Source organism: Littorina saxatilis, linkage group LG5, assembly GCF_037325665.1.
Source record: "Littorina saxatilis isolate snail1 linkage group LG5, US_GU_Lsax_2.0, whole genome shotgun sequence".
Classification (NCBI taxonomy): Eukaryota; Metazoa; Mollusca; class Gastropoda; order Littorinimorpha; family Littorinidae; genus Littorina; species Littorina saxatilis.
Genome location: NC_090249.1, coordinates 57,956,906 through 57,979,566, shown reverse-complemented (window position 1 = coordinate 57,979,566; position 22,661 = coordinate 57,956,906). Strand labels below are relative to the sequence as shown.

Below are 22,661 nucleotides of genomic sequence, written 5' to 3'. Positions count from 1 at the left end.
TTTTTACCATATCATTAGAATCTGAATGTATTTTTTTGACCTGCATGATAGTGACAAAAAGTGTATTTTTTTGCCAGGAAAGGCCACAAAATCACAATGTATAATGCAAAAATTCGTTTTCGGCCGGGGGGCGTTGCCCCCCTGGACCCCCTAACGGGGCCCTGCCCCGTACCCCGCCAGGGCCTCGGCGGCCCCTGGACCCCTGCCTCAAAAAATTTTCAGTCAATTTGATTTTCATAGCTTTCACCCATGTGTAGCTCAGTTGGTAGCGCGCTGGATTTGTATTCAGTTGGCCGCTGTCAGCGTGAGTTCGATCCCAGGTTCGGCGGGAATTTATTTCAGAGTCAACTTTGTGTGCAGACTCTCTTCGGTGTCCGAACTCCCCCCCCCCCCCCCCCCCCCCCCCCCGTGTACACTACATTGGGTGTGCACGTTAAAGATCCCACGATTGACAAAAGGGTCTTTCCTGGCAAAATTGCTTAGGCACAGTTAATAATTGTCTACCTATACCCGTGTGACTTGGAATAATAGGCCGTGAAAGGTAAATATGCGCCGAAATGGCTGCAATTACTGGCCGTATAAAATTTCATCTCACACGGCATCACTGCAGAGCGCCTAGAACTGTACCTACGGAATATGCGCGATATAAGCGTCATTGATTGATTGTAGGATATGCTCCAGATATGCAGCTAAAGGGAAATTATAGATTTATGTTTTATAATTTTACCTTGCTCAGTACTATTGGTGAACTCTTTTTGTTGATGTTATGGTATTTAATATTCAGAAATAGGAATTGCTGGGTACCATGACTGTTTTTGGTCAATTTTAACACAAATATCTGTTCTTCTTTCTTTTCCCAACAGGACAGAGAGATTAGGCAGGAATGGAGTAGATGAAATAAAGATGCACAGATTTTTCAAAAATGACTCTTGGACATGGGACAACATTCGAAAATGCAAGTATACTTTTCCTGGCACTCACTACATTCCATACTGAACAGCTTTATCTACCACATACAGTTACTGTTGGAAACCTGTTTCCAGTTGATGACACTGAAGTGTGTGCGTGCGTGTGCGTGAATGCCTGTGTGTTGTTCAGCGTACGTGTGCGTGAATGCCTCTGTGTGTGTGTACTCAGAAACTTACCTGTAGAAAAGGTGTTTTCCAATCCTTGTTTATGAGTGGAAAGAAATCAGAGTAGAGGAGATAACAATTCTGTGCTGTCTTGTGTAGCTGTGCCGCCCGTTGTTCCGGAACTGACGAGCGATGTGGACACCAGCAACTTTGACGACATCGAGAAAGATGAGCAGACAGAGGAGACGTTTCAAGCGCCCAAAGCCTTCGCCGGGAACCACCTACCCTTCATCGGCTTCACTTACAACCGGGAGTACTTGTGAGTGCTGGAACATGTCTTGTCTTACAACTTTACTTTGACTCCGACGTTTTGCTGTGTCTGTAGTCCTCGCTCCTTTGCTTTCACACAAACAGTGGGTCTGTGTATTGTTATGGCCTATAGCCGTATTCTATACTTCCCTGGCAGAGATTTCAGAAAAGTGGGTTTATTTTTCACAAAGTTGGGGGGGGGGATCAGCACATACTCTGCTCAGTTCTCCGAGAAACTGGCCAGTGTGGAAAAATCAGTCAGTGACACTTGTCATCATCAGACCTAGGAACCCATACAATTTTGCCATATTCTGTATGCCTTTTTGTCTAAAATACGATCAGTACGGTCGATTGAAAACAAATACGACGAGAACAATTCCTAGACTACTTTTCTTCACAAGCGCATTCCTGTCTATTTACTGGGGCAATGTTTATTTTAATGATTAAAAATAACTTAATAACTCAGCATATATATCTTACCTTTGAGTGTGGTGTGAGTAGGGAATACATACAATGTGTGTGTGTGTGTAAATATAAAAACAAATTGTTGCTGGGTATTTTGTCTCCTTGAAATGTGCATAACATTACAACAACCCGGTCAGTTTCATTCGAAAGAGTTATATGAGAGTCCAGTAAAATCGAACACACAAAAGAGTTATATTAGAGTCCAGTAAAATCGAAAACACGAAAGAGTTATATTAGAGTCCAGTAAAATCGAACACACGAAAGAGTTATATTAGAGTCCAGTAAAATCGAACACACGGAAGAGTTATATTAGAGTCCAGTAAAATCGAACACACACGAAAGAGTTATATTAGAGTCCAGTAAAATCGAACACACGGAAGAGTTATATTAGAGTCCAGTAAAATCGAACACACAAAAGAGTTATATTAGAGTCCAGTAAAATCGAACACACGGAAGAGTTATATTAGAGTCCAGTAAAATCGAACACACAAAAGAGTTATATTAGAGTCCAGTAAAATCGAACACATGAAAGAGTTATATTAGAGTCCAGTAAAATCGAACACACACGAAAGAGTTATATTAGAGTCCAGTAAAGTTGAATACAATGAAGGAACATGTTCTATTCTGCCGTTTCAGATTACTGAGCGCTGGCAAAGGACCCGGGCCAGCAGCAATAGCAGCGTCAGGAGCAGAGGGGCCTGTGGTGAGTTGTTTGATTCAGTTGTGTGTACTCTGCAGTTCTGGCCTGGATGGTTTAGCAGCAGTAGAATGGTTTTGTTGGGACTGTACAAGGTAGAGTCAGTAGAGCCAGAAAGTCGAGAGCACTTGAATTGCACAGTTTTGTCTGGATTGTACAGAGCAGGGCCAGAAAGACTGGGGCTTTTGAATGGCATGATTGAATTGTCTGATTGTTAGATTAGTGTGATCTGTTTGACTGGCTGTTAGATCAGTGTGATCTGTTTGACTGGCTGTTAGATCAGTGTGATCTGTTTGACTGGCTGTTAGATCAGTGTGATCTGTTTGACTGGCTGTTAGATCAGTGTGATCTGTTTGACTGGCCCAGTTTGCTTTCTACCAGTTAGCCCAGTTTGGCTTTGATGATCCTGTCTGCCGTGTTTTATTTTGCACGGTGTCTTGTATGTTTTGGAGGAATTTCTCCTTTTGAACCTCTCTAGGTGTTCATGTCTGATACGGAAAATCAGCAAAGTAGATTGATTTTGAAGCTGCAACTTAAAGGTCCTTGTCTACATTTTTATACCGAAATCGCCATTTGACCATTAAAATGCAGAGTCTATTATCTACAAATATCAACAATACACCTCCTTTCGATCAGGAAAGACGAAGCCAGTGTAGCCGTTTGAAAATTCATTGTAGTATTCCAGCGCAGTACTCATAGTAGGATATCCTTATTTGGAAAATGCCAAGCGCAAAACTCCTCTCAAATCCCGTGCATTTCGTGTGTTTAAAAAAAGCGTGGACAGCGCTCCAGTGTCAAACTGTTGCTGCACTTGTTTGGGCGTGGCTATAAGCATAGTGACATGAATTTGATTGGTCAGTATTTTTAGGCAAAGCACATGTTCTCAGCAAACAGAAAACAAAATATTGGAAGCGTGAGTCACGCTACCCAAAAATAAAATCTTTGTTTACATATATTTTTTGTCAATAACTTTTTTCCCCATGGTTCATTCATCATCTGACATAACTTTGTAGTGAAATCTAACCGTCAATATAACACTTACCTCGACAGTACTATTCTTGCACATTATCTATTATAGGCCGAAAAAATTGGACAAAACGCTGAGTGGGTACAATTATCTCCCATAACCATGCGCCACCGTGGATCCCAAGCACTGTCCGAGTGCTTCCCCCTTACAGGATGTAGGTGGCGCGTCCTCTTTCTTTTTTCGCGCGTGTCAGACCGGCTGTGTTTCTGCTACGCTCCCGGATTATTTTGGACTAAGAGGCTCCTTTTCTGTGTGGACTATCACCTGTTGGATTATTGTGTGTTATTCCACTTCTGGCTTGAGGCTACGTTGTGTTTCCTTCAACTTGTGCCTCCGTTTTTGTGTGGCGGACTCGGCGTGCCTCCCGTCCTACTTCGTGGTGACCGGTCGTCTGCTTCTCGTTTCGCCGCATTCACTTGAGTATTGACCTAAATTTTCTTTGAATTTTGTTAATTCTCGGTCTTTAAGGGTACGTACAGGGCGAGGTAGGATGTCTCGTCCTGTTTTGGGCTCTGGTTCTACGGAACCAGAGTCTGCCGGGGGCAACCCTTCTCCGGGCGCCCAGCGTCATGTTTTACGCACGGAGAAGGGGATCTTTCGGCGCTCCGACTCTCCCTCCCCAAACGCTTTGCGTTTGCGGCGAGGGAGGGCGGAGAAAGCCTGTTTGAGCAAGCTCAATGCGAGCTTGCTCAAACAGGCTGGGCTTGAGCCTGGGACTTCGGGCGGGGCTGCGCCGTCGAAGGTTCGGGGAAGGTCGAGGGGAAAGAAAAAGCTTCTTTCTCCTTCTCCTTCAGTGGAACAGGCTTCCCCCCCTTCGACGCCGTTGTCCGGCCCTCAGTCTCAGGCTTCAGCTCCTCCCGGTTTCAAGCCTGGGGGGAAGGTTTCCTTCTCCCCCCTGGCTCGAATCCGGGGGCAGGTCGATTCCCAACCCTCTTTGGGGGTTGGTGAATCCGATCTAGGGGCTACTGGAGAGACTCAGGTTTTGACAGCCAACGGCCATACCACGTTGAAAACACCGGTTCTCGTCCGACCACCGAAGTTAAGCAACGTCGGGCCCGGTTAGTACTTGGATGGGTGACCGCCTGGGAACACCGGGTGCAGTTGGCATTAAAATCTTTCTTTTTCCGGTGCCTCTCCTGTGCCCTCCTCGGTTTCCACCGCTGTGGAAGCCAGGAGGGACACGGGTCCTCCTCTGAACTCCCTCGCTGGGTCGTCTGCTGCTGTTTTGACAGTAGTTTCGGCCTCCTGGGGGGGGAGATCGGAGGAGATGACGGGGTCTCTGAATTCCCTCCCCGCTGGGGTTGGGATGCGAATTGACCCCGTTCAGGGCGGTCCTGTGGGGGCAGGGGTTTCAGGCTTCGTGCCTACGACCACTGCTACTACGGTTCCCTCTGACGTCCGTGTGACTGGTGGCTGTCCCTCTTGAAACGCTCCGGCCGACTAGTTACTGGACGTGGAGGTGTTCGACAGAACGTGGTACTTCTGTCGAATGGTCAGGGCGACGGGAACATTGTTTCTGTTGCTCAGACCGACACCTCCGACCGGACCGTCTTGACCCCACGCCATTCCTTAGCGTCTGGTGTTCGGGTGACGGATGGTCCGGACCAAGGGTCCGGAACGTTCCAGGCTTACGGGTCGGGATCGAACCGGACCCACGGGTCCCGACTGGACTTGACCTCCGGGTTTGGTCCGGACGGGACCCATGGTACGGGACCGTACCGGACCTTAGGGTCCGGTGCGGGACAGTACCTCTGGCCCTTGCCGGACCCCCCGGACCTACGGGTCCGGATGGTACGGTACGGGACCAGTGTTTCGGTCGGGACCGGACCACCCGACCACCTCGGTTGGTCTGGGTGGTCTGGCACCGAACCGGAACACACCGGACCTACGGGTCCGGAGGGTACGGTACCGGACCAGTGGTCCGGTCGGGACCGGACCACTCGACCACCTCTGTTGGTCCGGGTGGTCTGGCACCGAACCGGACCATGCCGGACCTACGGGTCCGGATGGTACGGTATGTCCACGTCCGGACCGAGCCACCCGAACACTTCTGTGGGTACGGATGGTTCGGTACCGAACGGGACCTCCGGATGGTACGGGACCGGACCGAATCTACGGGTTCGGATGGTCCGGTACCGGACCACCCGACCACCTCTGTTGGTCCGGATGGTCTGTCACCGAACCGGACCATACCGGACCACCGGACCTACGGGTCCGGATGGTACGGTGGGTCCACGTCCGGACCGAACACTTCAGTGGGTACGGATGGTTCGGTGCCGTACGGGACCTCCGGATGGTATGGGACCGGACCACAGGACCGGAACACCGGACCACCCTACCGGATCGGTCCGGACCACCCGACCACCTCTGTTGGTCCGGATGGTCTGGCACCGAACCGGACCTACGGGTCCGGATGGTACGGTATGTCCACGTCCGGACCGAGCCACCCGAACACTTCTGTGGGTACGGGTGGTTCGGTGCCGAACGGGACCTCCGGATGGTGCGGGACCGGACCGGACCTACGGGTCCGGATGGTCCGGTGCTGGACCGGTGGTCCGGTCCGGACCGGACCACCCGACCACCTCTGTTGGTCCGGATGGTCTGGCACCGAACCGGACCATACCGGACTTACGGGTCCGGATGGTACGGTGTGTCCACGTCCGGACCGAGCCACCCGAACACTTCTGTGGGTACGGATGGTTCGGTACCGAACGGGACCTCCGGATGGTACGGGACCGGACCGGAACACCGGACCGGAACACCGGACCACCCTACCGGACCGGTCCGGACCACCCGACCACCTCTGTTGGTCCGGATGGTCTGGCACCGAACCGGACCTACGGGTCCGGATGGTACGGTACGTCCACGCCCGGACCGAACCACCCGAACACTTCTGTGCGTACGGATGGTTCGGTGCCGAACAGGACCTCCGGATGGTACCGGACCTACGGGTCCGGACCTACGGGTCCGGATGGTCCGGTGCGGGACCACCCGACCACCTCTGTTGGTCTGGATGGTCTGGCACCGAACCGGACCATACCGGACCACCGGACCTACGGGTCCGGATGGTACGGTATGTCCACGTCCGGACCTAACCACCCGAACACTTCTGTGGGTACGATGGTTCGGTGCTGAACGGGACCTCCGGATGGTACGGCACCGGACCGGACCACCCTACCGGACCGGATCGGCACCCCCGACCGGACCGGACCATTTCTTTTCTGATCAGACCCGATGGGTTCCTGTTCAGTCTATAAATGGCGGGGGTTCGTTGGCTGGGCTGACCCAACAGTCGCAGGGTTGTTGTTTTTCTCCCCCTTCGGCTGCTGGAGACGTTTCGTCTTTGGGGCAGGGGTCTTCGCGGCCTCTTGCTTCTGTGGGCGTTTCTTCACAGCCTGCTTCATCGCTTTCGGCTCTTCCCCCTCAAGCTCCCTACACTCCTGCTTTTGAGGAGTTGTCGGGAAGTGAAGAGGAGAGTGAGTCGGAGGACGATAGGGAGGAGGATCAGGGTCGCCCTGAGGTTAACACTGAAACTCTACCCTTGCCGGTTTCTGATGGAACTTCCGAAGCTATGCTTCGTACTTTCCAACAGTACATGACAGACATCACGCGGCGTCTTGACGTCACGGATGCCTCTCTTAAGCGTCTGTCGTCTAGTGTTGACACACAGGACGTGGACCCGGGGTCTGAGGACGAGAGGCAGGAGGCTCGTCCTCGCACAGCTAGAAGGACGTTTGAACAGTTTCAGGACGTCCTTCCCTGAGACGCCCTCTCGTCCTTTGAGTCCGCTTCGGCCCGGGCGCGGGAGGCTCACGCCGCGTCTGCCGGCGGCTCGTTTTATGAACGATCCGGCCGCCGGCAATTCGCGTTCCACCCTAGTCTAAGTGCCACGGTGGAAGCGGCAGCACATCGCCTGAGGAGTACAGATTCACGTGCAAACGCGACCTATGTTCCTCGGGAGGACGCGGGTTCAGTGCCATGCTTTCCTTCGGGAGGCGCACCTCCACTGTTTCCTCGTGTCCAATCTGTTTCGTCCCTCCCTTTTCCCTTTGACTCTCGAACTCTCCCTTTCCAGACTTCGAGTGTTTAGGGTGGGGCTGACGGTGATGTGTTCGTTGGGGAGGTGCCTTCGGTCAAGAAGGTGGAACTGAGCTCTGCTTCGTTCCACAATCTTGAGGCCACCGTTTCTTCCACAGTCGAGGCCCAATCACAGGCCTTGACATGGATGAGCACGCTGTCCACACTGTTGGACCCTCCCAATCGGGCAGAGTCCGATTCCACTCGGGTCCTTGACACGGTTCGAGTGGATCGGGCTTTGCATGCCGTGCGATCGTGCGTGACGTCTGCGGCAGAATTGGCCATTGGAACACTGGTCCACTTTATTGGCCCTGTTCCGTGATCATTTTCTGCCTACTTCTATAGTGCCTCCGGATATGAGGAAGAGTCTGAGGAACACGTTTCCTCAGCCTTCTTCCCTCTTTCATCCGGACACTGTTCGTTCTGTGGTGGAGTCCACACGCCAGAGGAACACTGATTCTCTGATGGTTGGCCTCGCTGCTTCGGCGACGGCGGCGGGGAGTAAGAGAAGTGCTACAGTCACCTCCAGCTCCCAGCCTCAGAAGAAGAAGAAGAAGCCAGTTTCACTGCCTCCTTCTTCCTCCTCTTAGGCGCCTGTTGCGTTCCCAAGCAAGACGAAGGGTGCTCAGACAGGTAAGGGGAAGCAGCACCACCAGGGGGGGTGGTCGCAAGCCTGCGCCTGCCCGCCAGCAGAATTTTCAGTGAGTCCCGGCCCTACGTTGACGCCCCCTCAAGTTGCCCCTCTTTCGTCCGGCGGTTCCCTTTTTTTCGGGCCCGCGGCATGTGGGGCAGACTGGTCTCCAACCAGTTTTTCTTGAGGGTGGTGTGGTCGGGGTTTTCTCTACCGCTGTCGTCACAACCTCCATTGTCCGCTCTACCTTGGACGTTCCCCCCTCCTCGAGAGCCTGCCAGATGGCAGGCTCTTCAGGACGAGGTGAACTCGTTGGTCGAGAAGAAGGCGGTCTACCCCCTTTCTCAGCCTTCTCTGGGGTTCTGCTCCCGCCTGTTCACCGTCCCCAAAAAGGACGGCCGGTTCAGGCCGGTGTTGGACCTCTCCACCTTGAACTTGTACCTTCACAGGTGCAAGTTCAAGATGGAAACCCCTTCGTCGGTCCGGTTGGCCATCCGGCCAAACGATTGGGCCATGTCTGGGACCTCCAGGATGCTTACTTCCACATCCTGGTGGCCCCGGGGTACCGACATCTGCTCCGGTTCGTTTGGGAGGGCACGGTGTTCGAGTTTCGGGCCCTCCCATTCGGCCTGTCCTTGGCCCCTCTGATTTTCAACGGGGACAACAACACCACATGCTTAGCTTACCTTCGCCACCAGGGGGGCACCAATTCTCGGTCCCTCTCCCTGTTGGCGGAGGAGATTCTGCTCTGGTGCCAGACCAATCAGGTCCGGATGTCAGTCCAGTTCGTTCCGGGGAAACTGAACGCCCTGGCCGACATTCTCAGTCGGGGCGATCAGGTTCTCTCCACAGAATGGACCATCGCTCACAACGTTCTACAGCGTCTGTGGGCAAGGTGGGACCGTCCTCTGATCGATCTGTTCGTAACTCGATTCAGCGCTCGGCTTCCCAGGTACGTCAGCCCCTTTCGAGACATGAATGCGTTCCACTTGGACGCATTCACTCTCTTGTGGAGGCTCCTCGATGCTTACGCCTATCCCCCGACATCTCTGATTCCGAGGGTGCTGGCAAAATATCTGCAGGAACGACCAAGACTGATTTTGGTCGCGCCTTACTGGCCAACAGCTCCGTGGTTTCCAGATCTTCGCGGTCTCACCCACGTAGACCCTCTACCTCTGGATCTGGACGGGGGAGGTCTGCTCCAGCCTCGATCATGCCTCCCTCATCCACGTCCAGAGAGTCTGTGCTTGACCGCATGGCTCTTGTGCGCTCCAAACTGCTTGCACTAGGATTGCACAAGAGTTCAGTAGAGTTTTCCTTGAACGCTAAGAGGCGATCAACTAATCAGCTCTACGACTTACGCTGGAGAGCTTGGGCCACCTTCGCCTTGTCCAAGGGGATAAAGCCGCTTTATCCCTCAACACAGGACTTGGCCAACTTCCTGGTGGAAGTGTATCAAAAGAAGAGTCTTTCTTCTAAGACTCTTCTTGGATACAGATCTGCCATCGCTTCCACGATTGCGGCCGCTACTGGTCGCAGAACTGAACACTTGATCAGGTCCTCCCTCATCGCTAATGTCCTTTCGGGTATTAGCAATGCAGCGGTGTCTAAACCTCGGGTTTCATTTCCCAAGGGGGATGTCTTTCTGGTCCTCAAACTCCTGCGTAGCAATGAGTTTGAACCCCTGGCAGGCATCAGTATCAAGTTGCTGATTTTTAAGACTAATTGTTCCTCATCGCTTTAGCCACTTGCCGTAGACTCAGTGGTAGTCAAGCTTTGAGTGGCCTGGACTTTGACATTGAGTTCACCACACAGCAGTGGTTGCTAGCATGGTCACGTCAGTCTAAGGTATGTTTCTTGGGTATATTTTCTTTTACGGTAGTACTGTTCGAAAATTGCCTGGGTATCTTAATCCTTGGATTTAAGTGATTTTGATTAAGGAGTTTAATACTCTACATATCACCCTCACACCACTCTGGTATTCTGTGCAAGAATAGTACTGTCGAGGTAAGTGTTATATTGACTGTAAGGCTTCTTTTTAAGCCTACTGTCTATATGATACTTACCGAGACAGTACTATTAGAATTTCCCTCCCGCCTCCCCTCTTGATATGTTATGGGCTTTTTGAGGGTCTGCAGCTCATAAAGAAAGAGGACGCGCCACCTACATCCTGTAAGGGGGAAGCACTCGGACAGTGCTTGGGATCCACGGTGGCGCATGGTTATGGGAGATAATTGTACCCACTCAGCGTTTTGTCCAATTTTTTCGGCCTATAATAGATAATGTGCAAGAATAGTACTGTCTCGGTAAGTATCATATAGACAGTAGGCTTAAAAAGAAGCCTTACCATAAGATTATTGAAAAAAAGCAAAAATGTAGACGACCACCTTTAATGTTAGCTACGCACCTCATGTGTAAATCATGTTGCCTTCTTCTCTTACATTAGGGTTAAAAGTAATAACATTTTCTAAGTTGAAAAAAAAGAAACATTCTGTACTCACCAGTACAAGGACCTTTTCTGTAACATCAGATTTGGCAAACCTTATTTTCTCCTTGTTGACAATTTGTTTAGTCTCATGTCTGTGTATTCCATTGTTAATGTTTGCAGCACATGCAAGCAAGCATGCAGTAACAGAGTTTGTTTCTCGTCTTTTCTCTGTGAATACATTTTTCTGATAATTGCAAGCAAGTGTTGATGTTATAACTTTTTAAAGTAACCGAGTTGAGAACTAGAGTTTACAGATGCAGTTGAGTGGATGGAAGAGGGAATTTTTTTTTTCAATTGTTGCCAGGCACATGTTTTAGATGAAACTTTTGTTCTCTGTGTTCTTCTGTAGGCCGCCTGGTAAGTCTAAGAGTGAAGTGAGATAGAATGGGATAGGGAAAAAAATGTTGCGACTGGATTTCAGGATGGCTTTGCTCATACAACTGAAATGGCATTCTGCTGAGCTGCATGATAGCAGAAATTGATAAGAAAGCGGTAAGATAAGATTTTCTGGAGGACATTATAGAGAGAAAGAGTTTTAGCAGAGTCACTGGACACAGCTTGTTTGAATGTTTCAGCAATCATATGATCATGTAGACGTGAGTTCCGTTTTGATTTTGGTACTACTTGTATTTCTGCATGCTGCCTTCCAATTCAGTGGAAATTTGTATCAAGTGTATCCGATAACTGAGTACCTCAAGCATATATTTCTTTCATGCTTAGTGTTGTATTCATTGACGTGTTATTGTTGACTTTAATTCCTGGTATTTCTGCCATGGTACGCTTGATGCCTGTTAAACTTTATTCTCAGTTTCTTGTGGTTACGCAGTGAGCTGAATGGGAAGAGGTAGAGGAGGTGGGGATGCTGCTGTGAGAAAGTTCCACCATCATTTTAATGATAGCTGCTTAGCGTTTAATTCACATCACCATCATTTTAATGAGAGCTGCTTAGCGTTTAATTCACATCACGATCATACACATTTTTAGAATGAAACATTTGTGACCCTCCACCACTGTTGAAAACGACGTTAAACACCAAATAAAGAAAGAACCCTCCACCACGGAATGAGTCGCATGTCACCTTTGCATGATTTTCATATTTTTACATGTTCATAAAGAGTTTTTTATGCTCTATCCAGTGGTGAAAACCGTTTTAGAAAAGAGCGAAAACTGTTTGAGTTATAAGCCTGTGACTAAGGTTACCCTCACACTGTTACTAGACACTCCCCGGACTTATATTAAGCCTAGCGCAGAACCGCGCGAGGTGACATGCGACTCATTTCGTGGTGGAGGGTCACATTTTAGAATTAATATGTAGTGTAGTGGTCAACAGTGTGTAATCAGCAGAAAGGTCAGTGAATATAAAAGAGTTGTTCACGTACCATTGTTAGCAGTTTATGCTCCAAATTGCCTCCCGACCCTATCCCTTTTTTTGACCCTTCCAAAAAAAAACCCACCACCAACTATTAAAAATGACAAAACTCGTTTTTGCAGTCTATATATACAAGAACAGTTACTCTTCTCCGACTCCAGGGGACAGCTCACACAATATCTGGCCAATAACAAGCCACATGCGCCTGTGTAAATAAAAATAAAAAACTTTGATATAAGAAATATTGTATTCGATGACAAGGCAAAAACAATTAGGGTCGGTAGGTCGACAATTTTATATACATTTTTTTTATTAAAGTATTCATTCTTGTAGCAAATATTTGCGCACTATGTAATTCCTAATTTCTTCGTAATATGGCATGTTTGTGTTTGCGCTGAAAGAGGATGAAAAGATCGTGCCAGCTTTTTAAACAAAAACAAAAAACATAAGGCATACGCAAAATATATTTTGGAGCAATTTTTTGGCGTACTGACTTTTGAATGTCTGAACAACCTCTGATGAAAGGGTTGTTTTTCTTGCCAGAGATGCAATACTCATAAAACAGCAGCTGAGCATTTGATATGTCCGATAAGCAATGGTATGCACTTTGTCACGCAGGATACACATAAGAGAAAAAGAGGGACTAGTTTTGCATATGTCGTATGCGCTGAGATGAACAAAGGGTATCAGCCAGTTTTCAGTTGCGTCAAATAAGAAAATATTGTGTGTCAGGATCAGGATCGATACATTGCAGGAACCTTTTTAGGTTATCATGGCAACGAAGGTCAATGCTAGCCCTGTGGATGTCTTGTAAGGGAAGGGTGGGTACATTGTGCTGTGTGTATTTTGTCTTTTAAAGAAAAGGAAAAGTGAAAAATATCCCACTAAACCGTTAAAATAGTACTTACTTTTGACCAACGGCTAGCTCAAGTATTTGTAACGGGTATGGAAGTGTGTATTTTAAGCGTGAAAATATCCCACTAAACCGTTAAAAAAGTATTTACTTTTGACCAAGGCTAGCTCAAGTATTTGTAATGGGTATGGAAGTGTGTATTTTAAGTGTGAAAATAAATGAATTCATGAAAATCAAAACAACTGATGATTTTAAAGCATATGAAATCAAATTTGCGTTATACCCTGTCATTTGTGGGGGTTAATTCTTGGTGTTTTTGTTTTGTTTCTTCAAAGAGGTGTTCTAGGAGCTGTTTTAAGGCTGTTAATCTTGCATTGGATTGGATTGGATAAGATTTATAGTCCAGTGAGGTTACCCTCATGGAAATGCGGGCTGCTTTCTCCCTGGGGAAAGCGAGCTGCCATACAATATACGGCGCTACCCATATTTTTGAATTTTTTTTCCTGCATGCGTGTATTCATGTTTCCTGAGACTTAATGCCGTGTGAGATGGAATTTTTTTACTTTATTCCAAGTCCCACGGGTATTTGATGGACATTTTTGACTCACATGCGAAGCAAAAGTGAGTCTATGTACTCACCCGAGTCGTCCGGCCGGCCGGCCGTCCGGAAAACTTTAACATTGGATATTTCTTGGACACTATTCAGTCTATCAGTACCAAATTTGGCAAGATGGTGTATGATGACAAGGCCCCAAAAAACATACATAGCATCTTGACCTTGCTTCAAGGTCAAGGTCGCAGGGGCCATAAATGTTGTCTAAAAAACAGCTATTTTTCACATTTTCTCTGAAGTTTTTGAGATTGAATACCTCACCTATATATGATATATAGGGCAAAGTAAGCCCCATCTTTTGATACCAGTTTGGTTTACCTTGCTTCAAGGTCAAGGTCACAGGAGCTCTTCAAAGTTGGATTGTATACATATTTTGAAGTGACCTTGACCCTGAACTATGGAAGATAACTGTTTCAAACTTAAAAATTATGTGGGGCACATGTTATGCTTTCATCATGAGACACATTTGGTCACATATGATCAAGGTCAAGGTCACTTTGACCCTTATGAAATGTGACCAAAATAAGGTAGTGAACCACTAAAAGTGACCATATCTCATGGTAGAAAGAGCCAATAAGCACCATTGTACTTCCTATGTCTTGAATTAACAGCTTTGTGTTGCATGACCTTGGATGACCTTGATCTTGAGTCATGGTCACATGTATTTTGGTAGGAAAAATGTGTAAAGCAGTTCTTAGTGTATGATGTCATTGCGATGTTTAGTTATTTGACCTTGACCCTGAAGGTCAAGGTCATGTAAAGGTCAAGGTCAAGCATGTGAGTCGTATGGGCTTTGCCCTTCTTGTTATCTATGCCTATACGATTTTGCCAGGAAAGACCCTTTTGTCAATCGTGGGATCTTTAACGTGCACACCCCAATGTAGTGTACACGAAGGGACCTCGGTTTTTCGTCTCATCCGAAAGACTAGCACTTGAACCCACCACCTAGGTTAGGAAAGGGGGGAGAAAATTGCGGCCTGACCCAGGCCTGAACACGCAACCTCTCGCTTCCGAGCGCAAGTGCGTTACCACTCGGCCACCCAGTCCCTGGGGTTTGTCTTCCCCTGATGCTTCTCCAAGTGTTCTATAGTTCTGTTTTGTTTGTTGGTTCTATTTATGCATGCCGTTTATTGTTTTCTTGCCCTGTTTCATTTATTTGTTTATGCTGCATGCCGTTTCCTATTGCTTTGTGAAGAATTTCTCTTCTTTTACCGCTTTGTTAATTTGAATCATATTTTATATCAGTTCTGTGATTTATATCACCAGAGAAGAGAGAGAACATTTCTGTGTGTGTGTGTGTGTGTGTGTGTGTGTGTGTGTGTGTGTGTGTGTGTGTGTGTGTGTGTGTGTGTGTGTGTGCTAGTGTGTCTGTCTGTCTGTCTGTCTGTCTGTTCGTCTGTCTGTCTGTCTGTCTGTGTCCATGAGTATGTTCGTGTGATGTCATTACCCCCAGCCACTAAAATAAACTTGTGAATTTTTGTGACTCAATAGTTTCCTAATAACTTGACAAATATTTGTCATATTCAATTCTTTATTTTGTTTATCTTCAGAATGGGGGGCCAGGAGATGCAGGACTGCAGCAGTTACAGGAACAGGTTAGGGCCCAACGCACAGCTAGGGAGGACGCAGAGAGAAAACATGAGTAAGTGCTTTCACCTTTTTGCTCACTTGTGCTGTTTCACAAGGGACGCAATTCTGTCTTGATTTGAGTTCTTCATTCTTTGCTGTTTGAACCATGTGGTAGGATAATACCTGATTCCTACACCAGTACTGCAGTACCTGCGATGTCTGGACCCTCCCATAAGAGGACACCTCCCTTAAAAGGACACCTTCTCTTGTCCCTTTTTATACTATCTCTACCAAAGTATACCTGTCATGACAGGCCACCTGCAATGTAGGGACACTTGGCTGGTCCCAAGGGTGTCCTTTCATCACAGGTACCACTGTAGGACAATAAGAACTGGGACAGGGACAGAGCCTCTTGCGTTGCTTTTACTTGCAATAACCCAATCAATTTCTGTGGACAGTTATGAAACCATCTCCTGCTGGTAGTGGCTACCCTATGTTCTGGTCCAGCTGCTGCTTGCTTTCGGCTCAGCTTCAGAACAGGCTCAGCCGTGGCTAGCTTCTGAGACTCAAGCGGCGACTTTCGTTCTCGCTGGTCATAAGAAGTTTATTTTGCCATAGCAGGGAGGAACTTGTTGGCGTCCTTTGCGCTCCCGCACTCACCTTTACTGGTGCCGCAGGAACTTCTCCCTCCTCTGGCAGGCAGCCTAAGAAGGATTCGGGTGTTCTGTTGCCAGATCATACCCTTGTCGCTTCGGAGGGCATCGGACGTCAACTTCTGGAGTTGTCTTCGATTTCGGAGACCTCCGTCTGAGCGCGTTCTCGTACTTTAACGAATAGGTCCGCAGGAGCGAGCACCCGCCGCGGTCTCTTCCGGTTCGAACCTAGGACTGGCCTACGGGCGTTCAGGCTTCCGCCCTCAGTCAGTGCAACATTCGCTACCACTTTGTGTGGTTTTCGTCTGTCGCACTTCCGGCTCTGACCGGAAAGGATGTTCCTCTCACTGACGGTTACGTAGGTACATCTGGGTTTTGGGAACAACGGCTGGCCTACGGGCGCCCAGGCTTTTAGCCTCAGCCTGTGCAACAGCCATTCCACCTGTTTGCGGTGTCGGCTTTTGCATTTTCTGTTCTGGTGGCTTCGGACTTCGACAATTCTTACCTTCATCCTCATTCTAGGCATGAGATGAGGCAGGACGATTTCCGTTTAGGTGGGGTTTCCGTCTTCCAGTTATCCTGTTCACCCTTTTGCCACAAGCAACTGGACTACGGTCTTTGTCCGTCTGTCTCCGAGTTTGACTCTGTCTTTCTTTGGGAGCAGACGGTTTTTCGTCCAAACTTAGGCTGTGCTTGAGTTGGCCACGGAAGTAACATCCAGATACAGTCGAACCCACTTAAAACGAACACGCTAGTTACGAATTTTGACTTATAACGAATTAGTTTTAAGTTCCCAACTGAATACCTCTTTCTTCATGCTTAAAAAAAATGCTTAAAACGAATTCTTTATAACGAATTTACGCTTATAACGAGCACTTTTTGGATTCCCAAGCATGCATAATGTCTGTAATTTACTCACGCTTATGACGAAATCTTTAAACTCGTCCCGAGATCGACATATCATGGGAATTTGAGAAGTTTGAATACACGTGTGTCAAAGTCTTCCCTTGCGTCGACTGCTTGAACCATTGCTCAACCGATCACTGAATAAAGTTAAACTGATTACACTGTACTCACAAAACAATTTCAAATTTAGAATCAAAGTGATTGATAGCTCAGACACTGAACATGAATGACTGACTGACGTTTATTTCCTTCGCGAATACCAAAAACGAAACATCGAACGGAAGCCATTGCCAAAAAATATAGATGCCAGAGTGGTTTCCCTTGGACAAGGGAAACCACACTCTCAACGTTTGCGTTCGCCGGTTCGCGATAGTTTATCAGTCAGTCAGTGCTTTCGATTTGGATTTGAACATCATGTTGCAACAAAAAAACAAAAAACTAAATTGGCCAAGGTTTGCTACCCGTCGCCAAGGTAAGTGATTCCGGACAAATGATAGGAACACCGCGAATGTGGACAGTGTCAGTGTGTGCGCGTGTGTGTGACCAAAAACGTAACAACTGGATGAAACATCTGTGTGCTCACTCTCACTCAAACTCAACAATCATCACTCAACATGAGACACACATGAACATGTACCTGAATATGTCACTTTATTGTCTAAACGTGAAGCAGCATGAAAGTTGTGAAAGAAACAAATTGAAACACCATAAAATGTACAAGACTTAAAAAAAAAAGAAAAAAAAAAATCAATCAATTTTCTTAATACGAATTTTGGTTAAGACGAACTTTTTTTCCGATCCCCAGTGATTCGTCTTAAGCGAGTTCGACTGTATTTTCCTGAGGGTGCATTGTCTTCAGAGGCTTCCGCTTCGGTTGCACCGTTGGTAATGGATGACTTCCGGATTTTGAAGGAGGGGCACTCCTATTTCCGGGTCAAGGAGTCATCCTCTGTGGCTTGCCACCTCTCTCAGTTTTCGGCTAGCCCTCTCCTTCCGGCAGAGGGTTAGCTAATGTTCCGGTTTCTTTGCTGTTGGCTCTCAGCCCAGCACATGAATCGTCAGCTGAATCTTTTGTTCCTTACGTTTACCTACGTTCTGTGAGGATTTCGGAACAATGGCTGGCCTACGGGCATCACGGCTTTGAGCCTTAGCCTGTGCAATAGTCTTCCTGCCTTCAGCAGTGTTGACTATTGCACTCTCGGTACCTGTGACTTCGGATTTCGACTCTTCCTCTCTTCACCCTCATTCTAGGCATGAGGTGAGTCAGGACGATTTTCGTTTGGTCGGGTTTCCGTCTCCCGGTCACCCTTCTCCGACAGGCAACTATGACTACGGCATTGCCCGTCGGTCTCCGAGTCTGACCCTCAGCTTTTCAGAGGTAGACAGACGCGTTCTGGTTTTTCGGCCAAACTCAGGGAGGCACTGTTTTGGCGGCGGAAATAACTTCCAGATTTTTCCTGAGAACACTCTTCTTGGGAGTGTTATAACAGGTTGGCTTCCCGGTTTCCGGTTATGCCCACCAGCTGTTTTTGTTTTCTGTTTTGGTTTTTGATACACATTCAATTACCTACAAGCAGACTGACCTGCGGGCACTACGGCTTTCAGCCATTTTGTTTATGGTCTCTCAGACTGCGTCAATGCTATATGTGATTCGGGTACAATACAATACAATACAATACAATAACTTTATTAATCTCTAAAAGAGAAATTACATTGCTGAGCGTTTGTGTCCGTAATAATAACATACATAAAACATTCAAAATAAACATTTGTTCTTTGTCCTGAGAAAATATAGTACATTGGTTATCACATAAGAAAGTATATTAAAAATAAATTAACATGCATATTAATCAAATGAAAATTTACTTTTAAAATTTTCGAATATAGTCAATGTTTGTGGCAATCCTTGTTGTTTGTTTCTTCTTCATTCCTGCATTTATTTGTGTTTTGATGTTTCAGAAAAGCAGCTGCCGACCTTTATCGACTGCAGGTGGAGGAGGCGACGGTGAAGAACCAAGTGCTTGAAATGGAGCGCAGCATTGTTCACCTCAAGCATGAAGTCAAGGAGGTCAGTGCTTGTTCCTTCGTTACTAGGGGATCATTTGTTTCCATGTTGAACTCAGGTTTTACTGCGTGCCTGATTGCAATAGTGTCGGCTTTTTAATCTGACATGAATTATTCATGAGTATTTTCAACTGATAGGACTGCTTTTTGTTTTTGTTCAAGCATAAAATACAGGTACAAAAGGAGATCAATTGTTCAAACACCATACTCTGATGAAAAAGAGAAAGAAATTGTGCAAGCATCAAAACCAGACAGAAAACAATAAAGGAATTGTTGAAACATCAAAATCAGGTTAAAAAGAAAATGTACAAGCATCACATTCAGGTAAGGCAGTAAAGCTGCAATTTAGATAGCTGTCTTTTAAACCAGCATTTAATTGAGCATACCATACTATACTTTACGATTGCCTAGGAGGCTAGGTCAGTCTTACCCTTGTCAGTTAATAGTCGGGTCATCTGACATTGGTGGAATCACGCGAGTGGGAATTCCATATGTATTGTCAGGAACACAGGTTGCTTACCCAATTCAGCATCGTTTTTGCCTTTCTACAGTGAGATCTTTTTTCTTTGGGAAAAATGAGTTGCTATGGTTTTGTGTGGACAGAATCAGCGACGGCTGGATCAGGAGGCGGAGGCGAAGAGACGGGCGGAAGCCCTGGCGAAGGAGAGGGAGAAGGAGCTCGAGTCCATGCGGCGCCGAGGCCAGGAGTTCAACACATACTCCGCTCAGTCCTCTGAGAAACTGGCCAGCGTGGAGAAATCAGTCAGTGACACTCGATATTGATTTTAATGGTGGGGTTGTGATATTGTGGAGGGGGGGGGGGGAGAGAGATCTGCTCATACTCCGCTCAGTCCTCTGAGAAACTGGCCAGCGTGGAGAAATCAGTCAGTGACACTCGATATTGATTTTAATGGTGGGGTTGTGATATTGTGGAGGGGGGGGGGGGGGGGGGGGGAGAGAGAGATCTACTCATACTCCGCTCAGTCCTCTGAGAAACTGGCCAGCATTGAGAAATCAGTCCGTGACACTTGGCATTGTCTTTAACAGTGTGATTGTGATGTTGATGGGGAATCTTGGGGGGGGGGGGGGTGGGGGGGTGGGGGGGGGGTGGGGGGGGGGGGGTGGTCAACACCTACTCTGAACAGTCCTCGGAAAAACTGGCAAGTGTTGAGAAATCATTCAGTGATGCTTGAAATTGATTTTAACAGTGGGATTGTGTTGATGGAGAATCTTGGAGGGGGGGCAGGGATGTCGTTAGGCGTCGGACATCGGACATGGACCGATTAAAAGGTTCAAATGTCTGATTCACATAGCCGCATTGCGGTCAGATGTCCTATCATTTTCAACTGAGCGCGGTCATGGGCCGATAAGAACTCCATTCCTTCGGACAGCGCGATATTTGATAATTTTCTTTTCGTGAAAGTGCTGAAGTTTTTGGTCGTTTTTTAGTTTGTTTCTTTTTTGTGTGTGTCCTGTTTGAAACAAATGTAATAAAACAATATACGCACACACTGTTGGTGCATATACTGATATGTGTGTTTGCACATGATAATTTTGTGTTTTGCACACAATTATAATGTCCTATTAAAATGTCTGAAAGCAGTCAAATGTCCTATTGACGCCGAAGAGCTCAGGACATTTGTCCTATTGGTATGAATTTGTAGCAACATCCCTGGGGGGACAGGAGAGGTCAGATTGGAATCAGGGAACCTTGGGACAGGCATGCGTTGCACTTACTGAACATTTCTGTTATTATACCAGTTGAAATCTACTGTGGAAATATAGACTGGTTTCAAGTACAACAGAAACAAGGGCAAAGCTTTGACTCTTGAACTGCATAAATTTAACTTGTTCGCTGCCAGGAAATATTTGTAGACAAAACATTAGCTGTATTTATTTGCCCTTGATGTTTACATGAATGCACCACACACATTGTTTGTTTTTTGTTTTTCTTCTTCTTCTGTTGTTGTTTATTGACCAGTTTGTTGCCCATTGAAGCAAGTTACCCAGGACGTCAGCTGATGTCCTACAGGCAGTGAAAGGGTTAAAACAGTGCCAGGCATAACATGATGCAGCCTAATGCTTTCCCACTGTATTTGTAATATTTGGGGGGGAAAAATAATTGCATTTTTTGTTGCAGCTGCTGGATGCCAATGAAAAGCTGAGAGCTGAATTGGAGAACTCGAACAGACAGAAGAAAGCCATCGGCGACTTGCAGCATGTAAGTTGTTTGGATCAAAATGTCTGTATTAGATATATTGCACTTGGTTGAATTAAAGTCTTTCTGTTATTGCAAGGGCTATACACACACTCGGACGGGCTAAGAGGTAACATTCATGGATAGTTTACTGTGGAGGGGGGGGGGGGGGGTGTACATGTTTGTTTTGTTTTGTTTTCTTTTTCTTTAAGCTTTGAGGCTTGTTTCTGAAAATATAATACATTCTAAATAGATTTGAGGGCTTCTTGGCTTTTCTCAAGCTTTTTGTTAGAAGTTGAGACATTCCTACTCATGAGTAGATGAGTTTTAGGGGAGTTTATGATACTAAACTGTATGGACCTCAGTATAGCATCTTTATTTGTTGTTGCAGCGTCTTATGAGTGCGGAGCAGCACTACACTGACCTGAACGCACGCTACCAAGAGGTCGTGTCCACCAAGCAGAAGATGGAGTCAGAAATCATGGCCTTGAGATCCGACCTTGAAGCCGAGGGGAACGCTCGCAACCAGGAAGCTCAACACATCAGGGAGCTCAGTGGTAAGTCAAATTATTTGAAACAAAATACGCAAGATCAAGTACGCATGGAAAAGATCCATGTCAGAGTTTGGTGGGTTATAGAAACACAAAAATAACAAGCAAACATTCTTGTGTACTGCACTTGGTTGTAATAAAATGTTATGTCTTATGTCTTAAATATCAGGCAAGCATGCAACCTCTGAAATCTGCGTGTGGCGGCCTACATGGCGGGGTAAAAAAGGTCATACACATAAAAATTCACTCGTGCAATAAACACGAGTGTACGTGGAAGTTTCATTCCATGATCGCAGAAGAAGAAGAAACAAGTCGCGTAACTCAACTCACTCAACTCAACTCAAATTTTATTGGCTTCAATTTTCACATAGAAGAATTTGTCTTGCGCTTGGGATTAAGACATAGGCAGAAAGTAAGAGTGTAACATATAAAAACAGCATTCATATCGCATTTCATGTATCACACACAGTAATCACTAGTATAGGCCTAGGCCTACAGATATCACATTTGTCCCTGTATCACACATGCAAATAAATAGTATCACATTTTCCACGTATCACACACAATATATACATTACATAACATACAGCAAGTTTCCATCTCCCACGCCCCCCCCCCCCCCCCCCCCCCCACACATACATATCCTCGCACGTGCGTCGACTCCATACAAATGACATCATCATTCCATTAACTAAAATGCACAATGACTAGTAGAGGGTACATGATACACAATACGTGCTCAACTAGACCTGCTAACTAAAATAATAACAGAGACAGAAACAAGGACTGGGCACAACATTTACACGTGTGTGACCTACTTTACATCAAGTGCCTGTGATCTATAAGGCGAAATTACAACATTTAGTCAAGCTGTCGAACTCGCAGAATGAAACTGAACGCACTGCATTTTTTCAGCAAGACTGTATACTCGTAGCATCGTCAGTCCACCGCTCGTGCCAAAGGCAGTGAAATTGACAAGAAGAGCGGGGTAGTAGTTGCGCTGTGCTGCATAGCACGCTTTTCTGTACCTCTCTTCGTTTTAACTTTCTGAGCGTGTTTTTAATCCAAACATATCATATCTATATGTTTTTGGAATCAGGAACCGACAAGGAATAAGAT

General features: G+C 46.8%; 1 protein-coding gene and 1 non-coding gene across 3 annotated transcripts in view; both read left to right on the top strand.

Moving 5' to 3' along the window:
* Positions 1–22,661, top strand: part of LOC138967536 (rho-associated protein kinase 2-like) — a 73,023-nt gene that overhangs the window by 14,815 nt on the left and 35,547 nt on the right. Inside the window, exons 10-18 of one of the 2 annotated variants that reach the window (XM_070340107.1) lie at positions 864–955; positions 1,233–1,392; positions 2,484–2,550; positions 11,343–11,363; positions 15,153–15,244; positions 18,690–18,798; positions 19,398–19,556; positions 20,935–21,015; positions 21,383–21,548. In XM_070340107.1, coding sequence (XP_070196208.1) covers positions 864–955; positions 1,233–1,392; positions 2,484–2,550; positions 11,343–11,363; positions 15,153–15,244; positions 18,690–18,798; positions 19,398–19,556; positions 20,935–21,015; positions 21,383–21,548 — 947 coding nt within the window. The remainder of the gene's footprint in view (positions 1–863; positions 956–1,232; positions 1,393–2,483; positions 2,551–11,342; positions 11,364–15,152; positions 15,245–18,689; positions 18,799–19,397; positions 19,557–20,934; positions 21,016–21,382; positions 21,549–22,661) is intronic. The other variant, XM_070340108.1, reaches the window with a different exon arrangement.
* On the top strand, positions 4,560–4,678 carry LOC138967886 (5S ribosomal RNA). Its single transcript, XR_011456063.1, has one exon. It is a non-coding gene; the product is annotated as a 5S ribosomal RNA (ribosomal RNA).